General features: G+C 41.2%; 1 protein-coding gene across 1 annotated transcript in view; it reads right to left on the reverse strand.

Moving 5' to 3' along the window:
- Window positions 1–1,695: 1,695 nt before the first annotated feature.
- The window catches only part of pias1b (protein inhibitor of activated STAT, 1b), an 82,145-nt gene continuing 59,621 nt past the window's right edge, over window positions 1,696–24,219 (reverse strand). The window contains exons 8-14 of the mRNA XM_061969493.2: window positions 17,713–17,786; window positions 17,473–17,633; window positions 17,261–17,394; window positions 14,810–14,987; window positions 14,597–14,736; window positions 3,475–3,512; window positions 1,696–3,400 (exon numbers count right to left, since the gene is read on the reverse strand). Of these exons, the coding sequence (XP_061825477.1) occupies window positions 3,077–3,400; window positions 3,475–3,512; window positions 14,597–14,736; window positions 14,810–14,987; window positions 17,261–17,394; window positions 17,473–17,633; window positions 17,713–17,786 (1,049 nt within the window). The 3' untranslated portion in view covers window positions 1,696–3,076. The remainder of the gene's footprint in view (window positions 3,401–3,474; window positions 3,513–14,596; window positions 14,737–14,809; window positions 14,988–17,260; window positions 17,395–17,472; window positions 17,634–17,712; window positions 17,787–24,219) is intronic.

Genomic DNA, 24,219 nt, shown 5'->3' on the forward strand with positions numbered 1-24,219 from the left:
ATCTTGTTTTAACATCCTGTGGCACTCTTCTGGGATCACGGCGGACGAAACTGCTCATGCTCAGGGTGTTTGTGGAGGTTCGGGGTTTTGCACAAATGTGATGCACCATGTTAGATGTCCCGGTTTTGTGTGACTGTCGTAGACATAAACAGCGTCGCAGCTCTTGCAAATCACGTAGCCAGCATTACTATCATCCTGATTTACAACCTCATAAAAACGAGTCCACGCTGAACTCTTCTGGCCTTTTTTTCCCCCTGGTCTTTAGTATTCCCTTTTTTAGTTTGTCGCGTACCACGTTTGCTGCCGGCGTTGCCATCTCTTTTTTTTTTCTTCTTCTGTTGTGGCATATGCTGCAGGTGCCTGCTCGTTTTTCGTATGTGGGTAACAACATTTAACTATGTATATATATTTCCGAATTGGTTTAACTGCCACCCACCTGAATCTATTTAAAATCTAATTTTTTTTAATTTCAACCGCCCGACCCGACCCGCGGATAAAATCTAATTTTTTTTTTTTTCTACCGCCCGACCCGCGGATAAAATCTAATTTTTTTTTATTTCAACCACCCGACCCGCGGATAATCCGCGGTTGCGTACGCAAACCGTGCATCTCTAATACTTAGCAACCTGTTCACGGGCCTGATCCGGCCCTCGGACACCCCTGCACTAATGGCAATCACAATTAATAGAAAAAAAAAAATTAAATGTTGCAGATTTGTTAAACCCATCCATCCATCCATTTTCTACCGCTTATTCCCTTTTGGGGTCGCGGGGGGGCGCTGGAGCCTATCTCAGCTACAATCAGGCGGAAGGCGGGGTACACCCTGGACAAGTCGCCACCTCATCGCAGGGCCAACACAGATAGACAGACAACATTCACACACTAGGGCCAATTTAGTGTTGCCAATCAACCTATCCCCAGGTGCATGTCTTTGGAAGTGGGAGGAAGCCGGAGTACCCGGAGGGAACCCACGCAGTCACGGGGAGAACATGGAAACTCCACACAGAAAGATCCCGAGCCCGGGATTGAACCCAAGACTACTCAGGACCTTCGTATTGTGAGGCAGATTGTTGTGTATTACCGTGATGTGTTGGGCGAGAGGAGGGACAAAGCAGAAGAAGGTCCGTGAGACAAGCGGTAGGTCCGTGGGGCTGTGAGAGACGTCAAGAGGTCCGTGTGCAAAGCGGGCGTCGAGGGAGGCAGTCCAAAGTCCAAATGGGAAGTCGAGGCGCACAGCTCGATTATGGACGACACGGTAAGAACTGCGGGAAGACACAAGGGATCAAGCACACGGGAGGGAAGCCAGACACGGGATGCTTACTACGAACAGAAGACTAAGTTCCGGGCGGGATCCTTGGGTCCACTGGTCTTTATACAGCTCGCCCTCATCAGTCCCAGGTGTGCAGATTGCTGATCGCCCACAGCCTTGCCGGCACGATCGAGCCAGCGCCGTGACACCTAATTAAACTTTGTAATTTATTTTTGTTGCATGTTTTGTACTAAAATGAATTCATAGGAAAGAAAATGTTAATTGAGATGATTGTTTTTGTCAGTACAAATACATTTTAAACCATCAAAACAAAAACAACTCGAATAAGCTATAATTTAGTCACTTTAAAACAATGCGTATGTATTTTTAAACATTTTAGAAATATATTGAACACCTTTCACTGTAATGATGTCCCTATAATTAATTCCATAACACAAGACACATTTTACTGTTTAATTCTTATAAATATCAAACAGCACAGTAGACCTTTTAGCAGTTCAAAATGCTCAAAGCCTCTATTGAGTTATTGACATCATCTGATAGGTAAAACGGACAGGAAAAACTGAAAAATGTTACAATGCATGTCGAGCAACGATGACATTTTTTTTTTTTAAATAGCATTATATAATTACAAAAGAAGTATCACATACAATGACAGCAATGCATAACCACAAATCAAACAAATGCAGAAAACATGTATGATAATAAATAATAGTAATTGTGAGTTAAGTCCAAAAAATATATATATATAAAAGGGTGTCCATGATGACTTCAATAGTTTTTACTTCTAGGCTAAAATCCAGGATGCCACAATTGTCCTGTGGGCTGATGCAAAAACCCCATTTAGGAAACGGGGCGCACAAAGTGAACCCTTTGTTTGTGTGCATGGGAAAAAGCAAGCGGCAAAATTAAATGTCCTAATGCGTCACATCTATTTAAGAGATTTCAATTACACCTGAAAGGTAACCACAAACGACCTTTTCCATCGTTGCTGACGTCGACTTGATCCAAACTATAGCAAGGAGAAAATAAACAGTAGCTTGTCATGTGTGGACCAAACCTTTTATTCACAGAGGAATAATCCCCCTACAATACTGATTATTTATATACTTAGCTTCAATTGTATGCTATTTAAGAAGAATTGATCCGACTTAAAATGGCAAGCGAGAGGAAAGTGATGATCTGCTTTGCATTTCTAGTGGCGACAATTCAGAGGCATAGGGAATGCTTCTTTAAAAACAGTATACATCCAACATAAGTTACATCATAAATAAGTCCTTAAAAATGTGACCGCAGCATGAATTTCTTAAGCGAAAGCCCTACAGTGATGACGATGACGGCCAGACCTTTCTTTTTTTTTTTTTTTTTACAGCTGTGCAAATTCCATTCCTCCTTTGCCTGGTGAACATCTCGGACAATGCCCAGGATGCGAAATATCGTGTTCCTAAAGGTCGGGCGCCATGAGGGTTTCTGTGCACGTGTCATAATTATTAACTAATGCCGTTGACGTGAAATATTTCAAAACAAAAAGAGTTAAAAACCAAGTACAAAAGGTACAATATAATCACATGAAGAGGTGTGAAAAAACCTTCAGTATTCACAGAAAATATCAACTGAAGTAAGTCAGCGGACAGGAAGTGTCCTAAGTTTATATACACACGATAAGTCACTTGAAAATAGATTTTCCTCTCTGTACATAGTACTGTATTCTCTCATCTCCTGCTTCTGTATTTACAAACATCTTCTCGTCTCCTCGACGTCTCCCTTGTGCATCAGTTTTTCTGGAGGGGGGGGGATGGGCAGAATCTAATCAAGAGAAATGACGTCAGATATGGAGCCGTAAATGGCGGCCGCGGCCTCCACCGAGGACCTCGACAGTCCCGAGATGGCGTTGCTGTCTCTGTCTTTGTCCCGGTCCCTCAGGCTGCTGGACGACACCAAACTGCTGGTGCTGCCGCTGTTGCTGCCTCCGTTGGTGGTGGCGGCGAGCGTGCTGCTGCAGGGGGTGCCGGGCGCCTCCCGCAGCATGGGGGAGGAGCCGTAGGGGAGGAAGCGGTTGAGGAGCAGGTCCGGGTCCTCCGAGGCCGAGGCCGACGCGGCCGCCGCCGCGGCCATCACCATGTTGTAATGCTAGCGGAGCCAAGTACATAAGACGAGGGGGTCATTGCGGTGTTCGACGTGCACGCTGCTCATAATTCATGTACCTGATTGTCGCCTTGGAGGAAGGAGAAGAAATTTAGATCTGAAAAAAGGAAAGCATCTATAACGATTTTGAATGAATAATGAATATTTGCAACACTAATATGGCTCCAGTGTGGAAATGTCTGCCTGTCTATTTGTTTTAGCCCTGCGATTAGGGCTCGACTTCATTTACAAACCCCGTTTCCATATGAGTTGGGAAATTGAGTTAGATGTAAATATAAACAGAATACAATGATTTGCAAATCATTTTCAACCCATATTCAATTGAATGCACTAAAAAAACAAGATATTTGATGTCCAAACTCCATCCATCCATCCATCCATCCATCTTCTTCCACTTATCCGAGGTCGGGTCGCGGGGGCAGCAGCCTAAGCAGGGAAGCCCAGACTTCCCTCTCCCCAGCCACTTCGTCCAGCTCCTCCCGGGGGATCCCGAGGCGTTCCCAGGCCAGCCGGGAGACATAGTCTTCCCAGCGTGTCCTGGGTCTTCCCCGTGGCCTCCTACCGGTCGGACGTGCCCGAAACACCTTCCTAGGGAGGCGTTCGGGTGGCATCCTGACCAGATGTCCGAACCACCTCATCTGGCTCCTCTCGATGTGGAGGAGCAGCGGCTTTACTTTGAGCTCCCCCCGAATGACAGAGCTTCTCACCCTATCTCTAAGGGAGAGACCCGCCACTCGGCGGAGGAAACTCATTTGGGCCGCTTGTACCCGTGATCTTGTCCTTTCGGTCATGACCCAAAGCTCATGACCATAGGTGAGGATGGGAACGTAGATCGACCGGTAAATCGAGAGCTTTGCCTTCCGGCTCAGCTCCTTCTTCACCACAACGGATCGATACAGCGTCCGCATTACTGAAGACGCCTGTCGATCTCACCATCCACTCTTCCCTCACTCGTGAACAAGACTCCGAGGTACTTGAACTCCTCCACTTGGGGCAAGATCTCCTCCCCAACCCGGAGATGGCACTCCACCCTTTTCCGGGAGAGAACCATGGACTCGGACTTGGAGGTGCTGATTCCCATCCCAGTCGCTTCACACTCGGCTGCGAACCGATCCAGTGAGAGCTGAAGATCTTGGCCGGAGGAAGCCATCAGGACCACATCATCTGCAAATAGCAGAGACCAAATCCTGCAGCCACCAAACCGGATCCCCTCAACGCCTTGACTGTGCCTAGAAATTCTGTCCATAAAAGTTATGAACAGAATGGGTGACAAAGGGCAGCCTTGGCGGAGTCCAACCCTCACTGGAAACGTGTCCGACTTACTGCCGGCAATGCGGACCAAGCTCTGGCACTGATCATACAGGGAGTGGACTGCCACAATAAGACAGTCCGTTACCCCATACTCTCTGAGCACTCCCCACAGGACTTCCCGGGGTACACGGTCGAATGCCTTCTCCAAGTCCACAAAGCATAAATGTCCAAAACTCATAAAATGTTTTTATTTTTTTGCAAATAATAATTAACTAAGAATGTCATGGCTGCAACACGTGCCAAAGTAGTTGGGAAAGGGCATGTTCACCACTGTGTTACATCACCTTTTCTTTTAACAACACTCAATAAACGATTGGGAACTGAGGAAACTAATTGTTGAAGCTTTGAAAGTGGAATTCTTTCCCATTCTTGTTTTATGTAGAGCTTCAGTCGTATTTTAGGCTTCATAATGCGCCACACATTTTCAATGGGAGACAGGTCTGGACTGCAGGCGGGCCAGGAAAGTACCCGCTCTTTTTTTTACGAAGCCACGCTGTTGTAACACGTGCTGAATGTGGCTTGGCATTGTCTTGCTGAAATAAGCAGGGGCGTCCATGAAAAAGACAGCAGCATATGGTTGTTCCAAAACCTGTATGTACCTTTCAGCATTAATGGTGCCTTCACAGATGTGTAAGTTACCCATGCCTTGGGCACTAATGCACCCCCATACCATCACACATGCTGGCTTTTGAACTTTGCGTCGATAACAGTCTGGATGGTTCGCTTCCCCTTTGGTCCGGATGACACAATGTCGAATATTTCCAAAAACAATTTGAAATGTGGACTCGTCAGACCACAGAACACTTTTCCACTTTGCATGAGTCCATCTTAGATGATCTCGGGCCCAGAGAAGCCGGCGGCGTTTCTGGGTGTTGTTGATAAATGGCTTTCGCTTTGCATAGTAGAGCTTTAACTTGCACTTACAGATGTAGCGACCAACTGTATTTAGTGACAGTGGTTTTCTGAAGTGTTCCTGAGCCCATGTGGTGATATCCTTTAGAGATTGATGTCGGTTTTTTGATACAGTGCCGTCTGAGGGATGGAAGGTCACGGTCATTCAATAGTTGTTTCCGGCCATGCCACTTACGTGGAGTGATTTCTCCAGATTCTCTGAACCTTTTGATGATATTATGGACCGTAGATGTTGAAATCCCTAAATTTCTTGCAATTGCACTTTGAGAAACGTTGTTCTTAAACTGTTTGACTATTTGCTCACGCAGTTGTGGACAAAGGGGTGTACCTCGCCCCATCCTTTCTTGTGAAAGACTGAGCATTTTTTGGGAAGCGGTTTTTATACCCAATCATGGCACCCTCCTGTTCCCAATTAGCCTGCACACCTGTGGGATGTTCCAAATAAGTGTTTGATGAGCATTCCTCAACTTTATCAGTATTTATTGCCACCTTTCCCAACTTCTTTGTCACGTGTTGCTGGCATCAAATTCTAAAGTTAATGATTATTTGCAAAAAAAAAACCCATCAAATATGTTGTCTTTGTAGCATATTCAACTGAATATGGGTTGAAAATGATTTGCAAATCATTGTATTCCGTTTATATTTACATCTAACACAATTTCCCAACTCATATGGAAACGGGGTTTGTACAATGTAACACATCACATATTTCCAGTTTCTCATTACAACATGTCCGAAAAGCATACTTGCCAACCTTCAGACCTCCGGGTTGAGGTAGTGGGGGGGTGTATATTGTAGCGTCCCGGAAGAGTTAGTGCTGCAGGGGGTTCTGGGTATTTGTTCTGTTGTGTTTATGTTGTGTTACGGTGTGGATGTTCTCCCGAAATGTGTTTGTCATTCTTGTTTGGTGTGGGTTCACAGTGTGGCGCATATTTGTAACAGTGTTAAACTTGTTTATACGGCCACCCTCAGTGTGACCTGTATGGCTGTTGACCAAGTATGTATTGCATTCACTCGTGTGTAGGGGTGATGTTCGAAACCGATTCTCCCGGTTGTTCGATAAGAAAAGAACCGATTTCATGGACTCGAATCCCTTTTTGAGAACCGGTTCCCATTATCGAGGCCACTATAGTAAAGAAAAAGAGTTGGTTCTTTATTCGAATCCCTGGGAACGAATCCCAAATGGGCAATGTTATGCCCATTTGATTGTAGACTCTTACTGACACCTTGTGGCGATATGAAAATACTACGCGTCAATAGTTTGGGCACTTCCGGGTTGACGACGTCAGTTAAGTTCATGAGACAATTGAGAAGTAGACAAGTTGTGTTAGCTCTTACAAGCCTTGGAAAAGATAAGTCTGTAAGTAAACTGTTTAACTTGTTTATGTAACTCAATATTAAGGTGGAAAGTGGTTAAGTTTGATACTGTTTATTGAAAAACGATTTTTGTGCACTGTTTCAATGGATGTTTTGAGGACTTAAAATGGCTGCCAGTCGAAATAGTTTCAACACCCAGAAGTATTTGTTTGATGATAGTACTGTGTATTTGTGTGAAGCTAATATTTACATATTGTGTATTACATTTCAGTATGTTAATTGAATCACATAGCTTATACATTTGTCATTGTGTGTATTTCAGTTTAAAAAAAAAAAAACAGTGCAGTGCAAGACAAAAGTAAAGATAGGAAAAGACAAAGCAAGATCAACAACAATAAAGAGCCTAAATGGATTAATCTGCTTGGGAACTTTATTAGACGTCTTGGATCATTTGTTAGCTGTCTGCCTGTGTGTGTAGTTAGTATGTTCCAATAGCAGCAGAAGTGCACTTTTTGGAGAGCTGTATTATTTTCCGTTTTGTGCCCAAGGGACTGATTTTATTTAACACTATATTATTATTTATACACCTATAGTGATCACAGAGACAGGTTGTTTTTGTGTTACTGTATATATTTGTTTTTCTGAAAAATCCCACTTAATATACTTTGGGAAACAACAGTCAATATTTATTTATTTTATTTTTTTAGGGGGGTAACAGTCAATATTTTTTTATTTTATTTTTTTCCCCTTACAAAATATAAGTGAGCTTTTGTTAAACCAAATATTGTGTTTTTTTTCCATATACAACAACCTATCTGGATTCGATAAGGAATCGGTTCGATAAAAGGATTCGAAAATGGGCTCGAACTCGATAATTTCTTATCAAACATCATCCCTACTTGTGTGAGGACCTGAGTGAGGACAGCATGCGTTAAGGGGTGAAGGTTTCAGGTGAGAGAAGACACTAAAGGCAGTGCCTTTAAGGCACGCCCCCAATTTTGTTGTCTGGGTGGAAATCGGGAGAAATTCGGGAGAATGGTTGCCCCGGGAGATTTCCGGGAGGCTCACTGAAATTCGGGAGTCTCCCGGGAAAATCGGGAGGGTTGGCAAGTATGCCGAAAAGGAGTAGGAGGAAGCAGAATTTATTCAATGTTCCCTTTTCGTGTCAAAGCAGTTTTTAACACATTTGTTTGTCCTCAATTTGTAACACGTTCTGACTGTAGACAATAGCCAATTAAAAGTTCAGCCTGTAAATCATCACACTGTACCTCCAATCAAAATGATTAAAGAGGAACTGCACTTAAGCCCTCTAAATAAACATCCAATTTTGAATTACTTGATCAATATAATCCATCCAGAAGTCATTGTTTACATTGTATCTCTTTAAAAACATGCTGTAAAAATGCATATCCTCTAAAAGTATGACTTATAATAGCCACAAACTGGTATACATTTTTAATCAGGGTACAATAAAATAAATAAATAATTGGTTTTATGGTATAATAAATGAACATCATACGAGGAATGCAAATGACGCATGTGTTTGGAAATGGATGACTGATTGCAACATTTTAGGAAAAGACATGTCATGGAATGATATTTGGAAAAGTTCCAAAAAGCCCTTTAGACGCATTGAAAATAAAATGAGTATACCGTATTTTTCGGACTATTAGCCGCACCTAAAAACCACAAATTTACTCAAAAGCTGACAGTGCGGCTTATAACCCGGTGCGCTTTATATATAGATTAATATTAAGATTCATTTTCATAAAGTTTAGGTCTCGCAACTACGGTAAACAGCCGCCATCTTTTTTCCCCGTAGAAGAGGAAGTGCTTCTTCTTCTACGGCAAGCAACCGCCAAGGTAAGCACCCGCCCCCATAGAAGAGGAAGCGCTTCTTCTTCTACTGTAAGCAACCACCCGCCCCCGTAGAAGAAGAAGAAGCGCGCGGATATTACGTTTCATTTCCTTTGTGTGTTTACATCTGTAAAGACCACAAAATGGCTCCTACTAAGCGACAGGTTTCCGGTTCATGAAAAGACGCAATCTCTCCATCCGCACACGGACTACTATTTCACAGCAACTGCCTAAAGACTTTCAAGAAAAGCTGGCTACTTTCCGTGCATATTGTAAAAACAAGATAGCTGAAAAAAAGATCCGGCCAGAGAACATTATCAACATGGACGAGGTTCCACTGACTTTTGATATTCCTGTGAACCGCACTGTGGATACAACGGGAGCACGTACGGTGAATATTCGCACCACAGGGAATGAGAAGTCATCCTTCACTGTGGTTCTAGCTTGCCATGCTAATGGCCAGAAACTTCCACCCATGGTGATATTCAAAAGGAAGACCTTGCCAAAAGAGACCTTTCCAGCCGGCGTCATCATAAAAGCTAACTCGAAGGGATGGATGGATGAAGAAAAGATGAGCGAGTGGTTAAGGGAAGTTTACGCGAAGAGGCCGGGTGGCTTTTTTCACGCAGCTCCGTCCATGTTGATATACGACTCCATGCGCGCCCACATCACGCTGGTTTTTAATATATTATTAAAGTTTGACTGACCTATCTGACTGTTTTGTTGACATTCCCTTTAGCGCAGTTAGATGCGGCTTATAACACGGGGCGGCTTATGGTGCGGAAAATACGGTATACCGTATTTTTCGGACTATAAGTCGCAGTTTTTTTTCATAGTTTGGCCGGGGGTGCGACTTATTCTCCAGTGCGACTTATATATGTTTTTTCCCTTCTTTATTATGCATTTTCGGCCGGTGCGACTTATACTCCGGAGCGACTTATACTCGGAAAAATACAGTAAATGAAAATATGCAACTTGATATATTTAAAAAGTATATTAAACAAATGTAAATTATCAAAATTTTAGTTTTTTGAATGGCTAGATGTTGACCAAATTGTAATTTATCAATACATACAATTGAACAATTTCTCCCTTCTGAATTATGGATCAGAAAATGGCTCTAATAAACCAACTTTTTAAAAATCTAATTCCTGCAATAAAACACATTAAAGGTCCTACTGACATTGATTAAATTATCCTATAAAATCTGTTCAGTTTCATTTATTTTATTCCTCCTCATACATCTGCAAAAAAAAAGAAGAAAAAAAAAGGATAGTACCGTATTTTCGGACTATAAGTCGCAGTTTTTTTCATAGTTTGGCCGGGGGTGCGACTTACACTCAGGAGCGACTTATGTGTGAAATGATTAACACATTAGCGTAAAATATCCAATAATATTATTGATCTCATTCACGTAAGAGACTAGACGTATAAGATTTCATGGGATTTAGCGATTAGGAGTGACAGATTGTTTGGTAAACGTATAGCATGTTCTATATGTTATAGTTATTTGAATGACTCTTACCATAATATGTTACGTTAACATACCAGTTGGTTATTTATGCCTCATATAACGTACACTTATTCAGCCTGTTGTTCACTATTCTTCATTTATTTTAAATTGCCTTTCAAATGTCTATTCTTGCTGTTGGCTTTTATCAAATACATTTCCCCAAAAAATGCGACTTATACTCCGGAGCGACTTATACTCCGAAAAATACGGTATTTAACATCTTGAAGAGATTATATTTTACTCCCCCCCAGCTGTTTAAAATGGGTACAGTAGATAGCAAGTTATGTATTAAGTGTCAGGCAGCAGAAATAACTCAAATTCATTTACTGTGGGAATATCAGAAAGTAAGAGTTGTGGTCTGTGTGAGAACTGCCTCGGTTGTCCATCCTAGGCCACCGTAGGTCATGTGATGTGCCTGTGTCACGAGAGTTGCTAATGTTAGCCACGTTAGCTCATTTGTGTTCAACTGGCGACTGAAATAAAGAAGTTGTTAACATGACATGGTGTCAGAGTTAAGGACTATAGAATAGAATAGAATAGAAAGTACTTTATTGATCCCTGGGGGAAATTCAGCATATATACAGTGCCCTCCAAAAGTATTGGAACAGTGAGGCCAATTCCTTTATTTTTGTTGTAGACTAAAAACATTTGGGTTTAACATCAAAAGATGAATATGAGACAAGAGATCAACATTTCAGCTTTTATTTCCAGGTATTTACACAACTTAGAAGATAGCATAATTTCTAATGGAACACAACATTTTTAGGTGAGCAAAAGTATTGGAACATATAAACTTAAAATAGATTTAAGTGAATAAAACTTAATATTTAGTTTCAATAAGTGCAGCAAGCCTGTGAGTCATTAACATCACCAAACTTGTGCATTCTTCTTTTGTGATGCTTTTCCAGTCTTTTCAGCCTCTTTCACTTGTTTGTTTTGGGGGGTTACTCCCTTCAGTCTTCTCTTCAGCAGGTAAAGTGTCCGCCCTGAGATCGGTAGGTTGTGAGTTCAAACCCCGGCCGAGTCATACCAAAGACTATAAAAATGGGACCCATTACCTCCCTGCTTGGCACTCAGCATCAAGGGTTGGAATTGGGGGTTAAATCACCAAAATGATTCCCGGGCGCGGCCACCGCTGCTGCCCACTGCTCCCCTCACCTCCCAGGGGGTGATCAAGGGTGATGGGTCAAATGCAGAGAATAATCTCGCCACACCTAGTGTGTGTGTGACAATCATTGGTACTTTAACTTTAACTTTAACTTAAAATGCATGCTCTATTGGGTTTAAGTCTGGAGACTGACTTGGCCAGTGTAAAACCTTCCACTTCTTGCCCCTGATCAACTCCTTTGTTGTTTTGGTCGTTATCTTGCTGCATGATGAAGGATCTCCCAATCAGTTTGGTTGCATCATTCTTTAAAGTAGCAGACAAAATGTTTCTGTCGACTTCTGAGTTCATTTTGCTGCTGCCATCATGTGTTACATCATCAATGAAGATGACGTCCCAGAAGAAGCCATGCAAGCCCAAGCCATGACATTATGTTCCACAGATGAGCTTGTATGTTTGGGATCATGAGCAGATCCTTTCTTTCTCCAAACTTTCACCTTTCCATCGCTTTGGAAGAAGTTAATCTTTGTCTCATCGGTCCCATAAAACTTTTCCCCAGAATTTTTGAGGATCATCTCTGTACCTTTTGGCAAATTCCAGCCTGGTCTTCCTATTCTTCTTGCTAATGAGTGGTTTGCATCTTCTGCCTCTGTACTTCTGTTCATGAAGTCTTCTGCCAACATTAGATTGTGATACCTTCACTCCTGCCCACCGGAGGTTGTTGCTGATGTCACTAACAGTTGTTCTTTATAGCTATCACAATGTTTCTGTTATCAAGTACTGATGTTTTCCTTGGTCTACCTGTTCCACGTCTGTTGCTTAGTACACCAGTGGTTTCTTTCTTCTTCAGGACGTTCCAAATGGTTGTACTGGCTATGGCCAATGTTTGATTGATTGTCCATCTTCTCTCAGATTCACAATTGCTTCTTTTTCACCCATAGACAGCTTTCTCTTTTTCATGTTGGTTCCACCTCTAAATGCAGTCTGCACAGGCAAAACCTATCCTACCCAATCTGAAACTGAGCTCAGACATTCAGTGCTATTTATTGTTTGAATAATCAATGTAATTTGGAGGCAACAAAACACACCTGTCAGTCACATGTTCCAATACTTTTGCTCTGATGAAAAATGGGTAGTTTCAAACAAAATGTGCTATCGTCTAAGTTGTGTATCAGATCCAGATGTAAATACCTGGAAATAAAAGCTGAAATGTTGATCTCTTGTCCCATTTTCATCTTTTGATGTCAAACCCAAATGTTTTCAGTCTACAACAAAAATAAACAAATTGGACTCACTGTTCCAATACTTTTGGAGGGCACTGTATGCCTACGGTGACCAAAGAATGGCAAAGTTTGGGCCCCTGAGCCCTTTAATTTAGCGTCGAGCGGAGTGTCCGCTATGAAGGCAGCGCTTTTCTCGTTTTCCGACATTACAAGACTTCTTATATCCAGTTTGAAAGCCCGAGACGAAGAAAAGAAACACAGAGACGTAGAAATTTATCAATGACCGCAATGTTCTTAAATTATTTTTCATTTGATGAATCATTATCAGTATTGACTATCCGCCAAGTCCTACAACCATACTTGCCAACCCTCCCGGATTTTCCGGGAGACTCCCGAAATTCAGCGCCTCTCCCGAAAACCTCCCGGGACAAATTTTCTCCCGAAAATCTCCCGAAATTCAGGCGGAGCTGGAGGCCACGCCATAATGTGTCACATTTTTGTGTTGATTTATTTAGTTTATTTTGTGGTTTGAATTCGTTTTTGGAGCTGTCATTACACATTTATCAGTATTCACATTGGTCAGTAGGGGGCAGTAGGGCGTTTCTTCCCAATTGAATGCTATCACCTGCAGACCGGAAGTGTCTTGTCATTCTGATGAGAGCGACCAGTCTGTAAACAATTGAAACGTTCTGTGTGCCTTTTCCTCCTGTATAACAGGTTAGTTTTGGTGAATCAACTCACTGAATAATATCCATGTGATCTTTATAAGTTTAAGTACACATTCTGATGGTGGAGCCTAACTCTAAAGTGTTTGTGAATTGTAGTTTGTATTAATGAATGAATCCAGTGTACAGCTGCAGTAATCAATACAAAATGGCAACGTGAGTACGCAATGTTTATATAGGAACTTCTGATCCTAATTCAGACTCCCAAATTAGAGCTCCCGTTTTCTTATTGATTTTATAATGTATATTTGTATAATGTGTGTGTTCTGAAATAGTGACAGAGAATAGAACAAGGATGGATGGATAATTCAACCCTTAACTCAACAATGAGTAGAGGAGTGTTATGTGTGTGTATATGTGTAAATAAATGAACACTGAAATTCAAGTATTTATTTATATACGGGTATATATATATATATATATATATATATATATATATATATATATATATATATATATATATAAAATATATATAGCTAGAATTCACTGAAAGTCAAGTATTTCTTATATATATATATCTTAACCACGCCCCCCGCCCCACCCCGACCACGCCCCCCACCCCCCACCTCCCGAAATCAGAGGTCTCAAGGTTGGCAAGTATGCCTACAACTGTATTACATTCTAATGCCTCTGGACATCGTATTTAATGCTTTTTAATGCAATTTAAGGCTATAATTTTCTCAAAATCCATTTAGTGCGTTTTTTTAAAGCCCTGCGGAAACCCAGTCCCTAACTATTCTTTCTACACTTGAGTGACAGATAAGAATGCTAAGTAAAAAATATGTTAAGGGCATCTGCGCCCTGACTTTTGAATTAGCCCAAGGCCTTAAAGTTAAGGCTAAGGAGTGTGTTTTTGTGTAATATTTACACCTGCCAACATGTATGAGAGTTAAGAATGTTCAAATGTTACATAAAACACGGCCTGCACAGTTAATAGAGGCTTTATAATATAATGGTACTGCAGTTTTAGGAAAACATGTCACAAAAACTTCTCTATAAAATGTTTTGTGTTAACATTTTTGGGTGTTTGGAAGAAATCAATAGGAATTGTAATGCTACAGCTTTTAACATTTTTTATTATATATATTATATTTATATTATACCACTGCATTATATTCTATAATGGAAATTTAAAAAAAAATCAGAACAAATTGAAGTCAAGGAGGGTGTTGGCAGACAATAACTAGTGTGTAACAAAGAAATTGGTGCAAGGCTTACCTGGCAGCTCACTAGTTGAGTGATAAAAGTGTCGGTAGTCCTGAATAAGTGGTGGTGGAGGAGGAATATAACTGGCCTCTATTGGGGGCATACTAGGGGTTCTGGTCACTGGTGATGCCTGGTTGTGAAGGTTAAGTACTCTGTGGAAAAAATAATAATAATTGCATCAAATTTAAAGAAGAAACTCAGTGTTTTGTTGTGTTGCAGACTTACCCCTTGGTTGGAGGAGGAGAGATAGGTGACATTGACGGACATGACCTTTTAGGAGGAGGCTCATCGTCCAGCTCATCGTCGGAAGAGCTGTCCAGTGTCAGGTCAATCACATTCACTTTCTTACTGTTGTCATTGGACGACCCTCGTTTATGCTCGTGGCTCTCCGATTTAGGCACATCTGCGCATTAAGACATAACAAAGTCACAAAGTGTTTACAAAAAACAAAGGAGACCACACAGGATGGGAAAACGCTAGGGGTGTAACGGCACGTGTATTTGTATTGAACCGTTTCAGTATGGGGATTCCGGTTCGGTTTGTAGGTGTAACGAACGAGTTTCCACACGGACATATTAAGTAGCGTAACATAAGTTGTGTAAACAATGCACACCGAGGCACAACACACGGCATGCTAGCAGCTAATGGGCTACGTCCTCTTTTCACCGGACATGTCCTCTTTTGCAGAGCTGCCAGGGCGGAGTTTCTTAAATGCCTCAAATGTCCGGCATTTTGAGTTAGGGTTAGGGATGTCTCGATCCGATATTTGGATCGGATCGGCCGCCGATATTTGCCAAAAAATGCGTATCGGCAAGGCATGGGAAAATGCTGATCCAGATCCAGTTTTTAAAAAAACTTGGTCCGTGTTTTCCAACGCACCTATCTAAATAATACATTCCACTTTTCTGCTGCTCCCTAATTTCCGTTCTGCATTTTCCAGCACACATTCAACACATCCACAGGTCTGTGGATTCTCACGCAGTTGCTTTTAGCTGCTGGCATTACACGACAGGCTCTTCTCACTCTTTCCTGTGTCTTCCTCTCACAGACAGCAAGCGCACCTTCTTACACACGTCACATACTGTCACGACATACGTCACATTCGTATACGCCCTCCCCGAGCAGAGAGCTAGCAACGCTCCCTCTAAGGTGCGCGCCTGTGCAATTGCGCACGGCAAATCTATGCCACGCACAAAATCAAATAAAAAAATAAGCGCATAACAATTTTCGACACACGGACACGACAGAGAAAACAGTTTTCGTCATCATTGTTCAAATATTGTAACGTCTGTCGAGACGCTTATCTCCATTTGGTGCCACACGTCCACACCATCAAAATGCCGAGGCAAAAATTTCCAGATCAACACCGTATGAAAAAATTTGTGATTTTTTTAGTTGTGATTTCCCTCTCTGCATGAAAGTTTAAAAGTAGCATATATTAATGCAGTATGAAGAAGAATGTTTTAATGTAGACACATAGAATCATCATACTGCTGTGATTATATGCATCAAGTGTTCATTCAAGGCTAAGGCAAAATATCCACATATATATGGTGTATCGTGACATGGACTAAACATAGCCACATATATATGGTGTATCGTGACATGGCCTTAAAATATTGCAATATTAAAAAAAGGCCATATCGCCCAGCCCTAGTTCAATGATGCCATTTCTGTTTGTCATGTATAATTTTGTCTATTTTGTGTTTATCCTTGAATAAACAGGTCAGTTTCTTGTTACCAACCATTGTGTATTATTCAAACTCCCCTAATTCAGCTGGCTAGTTGTTATCAAGAGTACTAAAACCCTTTTCAACATGATTCTAAGTAGGCTAAATAACTTTAAACTTTAATACATGCTCGGATAGGCCAGTATCGGTCAGTATCGGTATCGGTCAGTATCGGTATCGGATCGGAAGTGCAAAAACAATATCGGTCTCGGATCGGAAGTGCAAAAACTTGGATCGGGACATCCCTAGTTAGGGTTGCGTGTATTTTCAATGTACGTTCAGGGTTAAGAAGGGGTTAAAAACAAAACAAACAGCAGCATTGGTGAGGGAGGGGCAGAGACAGAGAGAGAGAGAGAGAGAGAGTTATGATAAACGCGAATGCGTCGCCAGGCTCTGCAATTTATCCATGGATTTATCACATTCAATTTTTTATTATCTATAGCAGGGGTGTCAAAAGTGTGCCCCGGAGGCCATTTGCGGCCCACAGCTAAAGTTTTAAAGGCCCACGGCACATTCTAAAAATACTATTAAAATAAACAAAAACATAGCAAAAGTGAAATAAAAAAGCTTAAAGGTGAAATGTAATTTAGAAAAAGTTGCAATGTAGACTAATAAAACAAAGCTGTTTTTTTTCCTTTCAAACTGTCATTGCTCAAAACATAATATTGAATCAAAATCAATGTTATTATGAATAATTGACCTATCAAAGGTTCCCATTACTTCACATCAAATATTACACTAAGAAAAATATTTTTGGTGGAAGATTTTGCAAATTTGGTAAAAAGAAATAACCCCAAAATTTATATTTTGTTGTTTTCTTACTGTACCGAAAATGAACCGAACCGTGACCTCTAAACCGAGGTACGCACCGAACCGAAATTTTTGCGTACCGTTACTCTAAATGTTTGTGTGACAATCATTGGTACTTTAACTTTAAACTCTGTACCGCTGTCGATGCCGTAGTAGGAGGCCGACACCTCCTGCACCTCCTTTTTTGACCTCATGGGCGCCCAGCTTCCATCTTCTTTGAACTGGATTTCGTCACAGTCAGTACAGCTGTTCAGGATTTCCATGAACAACCTGGAAAAATAGCAATACATTTTCACGGCACGCACTCTGACAATTAAAAAAAATCCACAGATGAGAAATTCTGCTAACCCATCAATAATTAGGTGCTCATAGGGTGCCTTTTTGTCACATACTGGACACACCCATGTGGGCTTTTTCTCATTCATTTGGATATAAAGTGTAGCATCAAAGCACTGGAGGTGGGAGCACGTCAACGCTCGGCAAGCGATTGTCAGCCTCATCTTTCCAAGCTTTACAAAAAAACAACAACAGGAAGTTAGGTACTTATCCTTGATAGAGTATAATATTAATTACAGTAGCAAAACCTACAGGACAAAGAAGAGAGACGCGTAGACTGGTGGTGGCAATCTCGCTCTCTGGATCAGCTGTTAATTTCTCTTTGACTGCAAACAAAGACAGAGTATGATCAGAATTGTGGGCAAGACAAAGAGCATTTCCTGAAACATTTCCGGTTTTATTAAGGTAAAAGGAGGCATTTTAAAACACGTTTTAAAACATTGCTTCGACAAATAACACCAACAATAAACGTATTATAGAAAATGGATATTTAATACACTTGTTTTTTTCTTTCCATAATTGACCAAAATGATAGAAAACACCACTCCCTTTATTTAGTAATGACATCTATTTTAGTTAGGGCGGCACAAAAAAAAAAAAACCCAACCAAATCGCGATGCTTATTCTTACGATCTAAATCGATCCATAATTTTCAAAAATAGATTTAAAAAAATAGACAAAAAAATTCATTTTCAAATTATTATTTTTTAATAAGTATACATTAAAAAAAAAGTTTTTAGGCCATCTGCATGCAACCAGCAGGAGCTTTGATAACATGCAACTTGTTTTGTAAAAGTTGTATTATAATTATTATACAAAATAGGGATGTCCGATAATATCGGACTGCCGATGTTATCGGCCGATAAATGCTTTAATATGTAATATGGAAAATTATCGGTTTCAAAATTATCGGTATCGGTTTCAAAAAGTAAAATGTATGACTTTTTAAAACGCCGCTGTGTACCGTATTTTCCGCACTATAAGGCGCACCTAAAAACCACAAATTTTCTCAAAAGCTGACAGTGCGCCTTATAACCCGGTGCGCTTTATATATGGATAAATATTAAGATTCATTTTCATAAAGTTTCGGTCTCGCAACTTCGGTAAACAGCCGCCATCTTTTTTCCCGGTAGAACAGGAAGCGCTTCTTCTTCTACGCAAGCAACCGCCAAGGTAAGCACCCGCCCCCATAGAACAGGAAGCGCTTCTTCTTCTACTGTAAGCAACCACCCGCCCGCGTGGAAGAAGAAAAAGCGCGCGGATATTATCATTTCCTTTGTGTGTTTACATCTGTAAAGACCACAAAATGGCTCCTACAAAGCGACAGGGATCCGGTTCATGAAAAGACGCAATCTCTCCATCCGCACACGGATTACTATTTCACAGCAACTGATATTCCTGTGAACCGCACTGTGGATACAACGGGAGCACGTACGGTGAATATTCGCACCACAGGGAATGAGAAGTCATCCTTCACTGTGGTTCTAGCTTGCCATGCTAATGGCCAGAAACTTCCACCCATGGTGATATTCAAAAGGAAGACCTTGCCAAAAGAGACCTTTCCAGCCGGCGTCATCATAAAAGCTAACTCGAAGGGATGGATGAAGAAAAGATGAGCGAGTGGTTAAGGTAAGTTTAAGTTTACGCGAAGAGGCCGGGTGGCTTTTTTCACGCAGCTCTTTCCATGTTGATATACGTATGTTTGTGATTGCACATTTGCGTACATTTTGGGAGTGAACAGAGTTGTTAGAACGCTGGTTTTTAATATATTATTAAAGTTTGACTGACCTATCTGACTGTTTTTTTGACATTCCTTTAGCGCAGTTAGATGCGGCTTACAACATGGGGCGGCTTATTGGTGGACAAAGTTTTGAAATATGCCGTTCATTGAAGGCGCGGCTTATAACCCAGGGCGCCTTATGGTGCGGAAAATACGGTACACGGACGTAGGGAGAAGTACAGAGCGCCAATAAACCTTAAAGGCACTGCCTTTGCGTGCCGGCCCAATCACATAATATCTACGGCTTTGCACACACGCACAAGTGAATGCAATCCATACTTGGTCAACACCCATACAGGTCACACTGAGGGTGGCCGTGTAAACAACTTTAACACGGTTACAAATATGCGCCACACTGTGAACCCACACCAAACAAGAATGACAAACACATTTCGGGAGAACATCCACACAACAGAACAAATACCCAGAACCCCTTGCAGCACTAATTCTTCCGGATCGCTACATTATACACCCCCCCGCTACCCTCTTGGGAGCATGTCCCAAATTCCAAGCTGCTGTTTTGAGGCATGTTAAAAAAAATGATTCACTTTGTGACTTCAATAATAAATATGGCAGTGCCATGTTGGCATTTTTTTTTCAATAACTTGAGTTGATTTATTTTGGAAAACCTTGTTACATTGTTTAATGCATCCAGCGGGGCATCACAACAAAATTAGGCATAATAATGTGTTAATTCTACGACTGTATATATCGGTATCGGTTGATATCGGAATCGATAATTAAGAGTTGGACAATTTCGGAATATCGATATCGGCAAAAAGGCCATTATCGGGCATGTCTACGGTAATACAAAATAATACATTGAGAATTTGTTTGAATTGAGAATCATGTTGAAATGAGACTCGCTTCTCAATCGAGAAGTTATTCTTCACCCCAGCAATCCAAATCGAATCGAATCGAAAGTGTGAATCTCTAGGCACCTATCTATTATGATTGCAGCTGTTGCTGTTGTTTTTTAACTATGGCGAAAAAGGCATTATTTCAAGTGGGGTGTTTATTTGTTCAGGTGGAAGATTGAGGCAAAAATAATTATTTGAGGAAAAGCTTTGCTACTTTTGTCATCATCTTACATCAGTTCCTGCATGCGATTTTAAGATGTGCTCTGATTTCATCAATCTAGGAAATATGAAAAAGCCAATGAATATTTTTTTCTTATACAAAATGTTATGTAATGCAGTATTGATTGAACGTTTTATTATTTGTACACTGCCAGATCACAACAAATAGAATGTAAGGACACCTTGCATAGACAAGAGTTATACACATTGTTTTATTCACCAAACTATATAGCTTTGCATTAATTGTCAAGATTAGTCCAAGGATCGGCAACCCGTGGCTCTAGCGGCTCTTTAGTGTCGCCCTGGTGGCTTCCTGGAGCTTTTTCAAAAATATATGAAAATGGAAAAATGTGGGGGAAAATATATTTTTTGTTTTAATAGGGTTTCTGTAGGAGGACAAACATGACACAAACCTCCCTAATTGTTAGAAATCTCGCTGTTTGTATTAAACATGCTTCACTGATGAGAGTATTTGGCGAGTGCTGCGTTCTCTTAACTCATTTTGGCAGTCCTTGAACTCACCGTAGTTTGTTTACATGTTTAACTTTCTCTGACGCTGCCACAGAAAGATGTATTTTATGCCACTCCTTTGTCTCATTTTTTCCACCAAACATTTTATGCTGTGCGTGAATGCACAAAGGTGAGCTTTGTTGATGTTATTGATTTGTGTGGAGTTCTCATCAGGCATATATGACTGCAAGCTAATCGATGCTAACATGTTATTGCTAATCGATTCTAACATGCTATCTAGGCTAGCTGTATGTTCATATTGCATCATTATGCCTCGTTTGTACCGTATTTTCCGCACTATTAGCCGCACCTAAAAACCACAAATTTACTCAAAAGCTGACAGTGCGGCTTATAACCCGGTGCGCTTTATATATGGATTAATATTAAGATTCATTTTCATAAAGTTTCGGTCTCGCAACTACGGTAAACAGCCGCCATCTTTTTTCCCCGTAGAAGAGGAAGTGCTTCTTCTTCTACGCAAGCAACCGCCAAGATAAGCACCCGCCCCCATAGAACAGGAAGCACTTCTTCTTCTACTGTAAGCAACCACCCGCCCCCATAGAAGAAGAAGAAGCGCGCGGATATTACGTTTCATTTCCTTTGTGTGTTTACATCTGTAAAGACCACAAAATGACTCCTACTAAGCGACAGGTTTCCGGTTCATGAAAAGACGCAATCTCTCCATCCGCACACGGACTACTATTTCACAGCAACTGCCTAAAGACTTTCAAGAAAAGCTGGCTACTTTCCGTGCATATTGTAAAAACAAGATAGCTGAAAAAAAGATCCGGCCAGAGAACATTATCAACATGGACGAGGTTCCACTGACTTTTGATATTCCTGTGAACCGCACTGTGGATACAACGGGAGCACGTACGGTGAATATTCGCACCACAGGGAATGAGAAGTCATCCTTCACTGTGGTTCTAGCTTGCCATGCTAATGGCCAGAAACTTCCACCCATGGTGATATTCAAAAGGAAGACCTTGCCAAAAGAGACCTTTCCAGCCGGCGTCATCATAAAAGCTAACTCGAAGGGATGGATGGATGAAGAAAAGATGAGCGAGTGGTTAAGGTAAGTTTACGCGAAGAGGCCGGGTGGCTTTTTTCACGCAGCTCCGTCCATGTTGATATACGACTCCATGCGCGCCCACATCACGCTGGTTTTTAATATATTATTAAAGTTTGACTGACCTATCTGACTGTTTTTTTGACATTCCTTTAGCGCAGTTAGATGCGGCTTATAACACGGGGCGGCTTATAGGTGGACAAAGTTTTGAAATATGCCGTTCATTGAAGGCGCGGCTTATAACCCAGGGCGGTTTATGGTAGGTATATTTGAGCTCATTTAGTTTCCTTTACTAAAGTCCTCTGTGTATTTAATTTATATTTGCATGTCTCATGACACATTATCTGTATGTAATATTGGCTGCATTTCTGATAGTTGTTTGTGTGCCATATTGTTCCAAACCATAAAATATGTTAAAACAGCTTTCAAAGATTGTAATAAATCCATTAGAAGAAGACAGCCTGCTGTTTCATTTAACTTGGACACACACACCTATACCCCTGGCTGACTAAGCCAGTAACTTCCAGGAGGTATTGCACCCTCTGAGAAGCCTCCATTTTGCTAATGTTTTTCAATGTTGAAAAAATGTGTAGAATAAATATTAAATGTCAACATTTGTGTCAACGAAGATTTGCAACAGCCTGCAACACAGTCATTTTGATAGTAGGCTATTATAGACACTTACATAATGTATTGCCTTCATTATAAAACTTATATAAGGCTTTTAATTTGTGCAGCTCCAGACAATTTTATTTTTGTATTTTTAGTCCAATATGGGTCTCAACATTTTGGGTTGCCGAACACTGGATTAGGCCATATACAGTGGGGCAAAAAAGTATTTAGTCAGCCACCAATTGTGCAAGTTCTCCCACTTAAAATGATGACAGAGGTCTGTAATTTTCATCATAGGTACACTTCAACTGTGAGAGACAGAATGTGAAAAAAAAATCCAGGAATTCACATTGTAGGATTTTTAAAGAATTTATTTGTAAATTATGGTGGAAAATAAGTATTTGGTCAATAACAAAAATTCTACTCAATACTTTGTAATATAACCTTTGTTGGCAATAACAGAGGTCAAACGATTACTATAGGTCTTTACCAGGTTTGCACACACAGTAGCTGGTATTTTGGCCCATTCCTCCATGCAGATCTTCTCGAGAGCAGTGATGTTTTGGAGCTGTCGCCGGGCAACACGGACTTTCAACTCCCTCCACAGATTTTCAATGGGGTTGAGGTCTGGAGGCTGGCTAGGCCACTCCAGGAGTTTCAAATGCTTCTTACGGAGCCACTCCTTCGTTGCCCGGGCGGTGTGTTTGGGATCATTGTCATGCTGGAAGACCCAGCCACGTTTCATCTTCAAAGCTCTCTCTGATGGAAGGAGGTTTTGGCTCAAAATCTCACGATACATGGCCCCGTTCATTCTTTCCTTAACACGGATCAGTCGGCCTGTGCCCTTAGCAGAAAAACAGCCCCAAAACATGATGTTTCCACCCCCATGCTTCACAGTAGGTATGGTGTTCTTGGGATGCAACTCAGTATTCTTCTTCCTCCAAACACGACGAGTTGAGTTTATACCAAAAAGTTCTATTTTGGTTTCATCTGACCACATGACATTCTCCCAATCCTCTGCTGTATCATCCATGTACTCTCTGGCAAACTTCAGACGGGCCTGGACATGCACTGGCTTAAGCAGGGGGACACGTCTGGCACTGCAGGGTTTGATTCCCTGTCGGCGTAGTGTGTTACTGATGGTAACCTTTGTTACTTTGGTCCCAGCTCTCTGTAGGTCATTCACCAGGTCCCCCCGTGTGGTTCTGGGATTTTTGCTCACCGTTCTCATGATCATTTTGACCCCACGGGATGAGATCTTGCGTGGAGCCCCAGATCAAGGGAGATTATCAGTGGTCTTGTATGTCTTCCATTTTCTGATAATTGCTCCCACAGTTGATTTTTTCACACCAAGCTGCTTGCCTATTGTAGATTCACTCTTCACAGTCTGGTGCAGGTCTACAATTATTTTCCTGGTGTCCTTCGACAGCTCTTTGGTCTTGGCCATAGTGGAGTTTGGAGTCTGACTGTTTGAGGCTGTGGACAGGTGTCTTTTATACAGATAACGAGTTCAAACAGGTGCCATTAATACAGGTAACGAGTGGAGGACAGAAGAGCTTCTTAAAGAAGAAGTTACAGGTCTTTGAGAGCCAGAGATCTTCCTTGTTTGAAGTGACCAAATACTTATTTTCCACCATAATTTACATATAAATTCTTTAAAATTGCTACAATGTGAATTCCTGGATTTTTTTTTTACATTCTGTCTCTCA

The sequence above is a fragment of the Nerophis lumbriciformis genome, linkage group LG10 (assembly GCF_033978685.3).
Source record: "Nerophis lumbriciformis linkage group LG10, RoL_Nlum_v2.1, whole genome shotgun sequence".
Classification (NCBI taxonomy): domain Eukaryota; kingdom Metazoa; phylum Chordata; class Actinopteri; order Syngnathiformes; family Syngnathidae; genus Nerophis; species Nerophis lumbriciformis.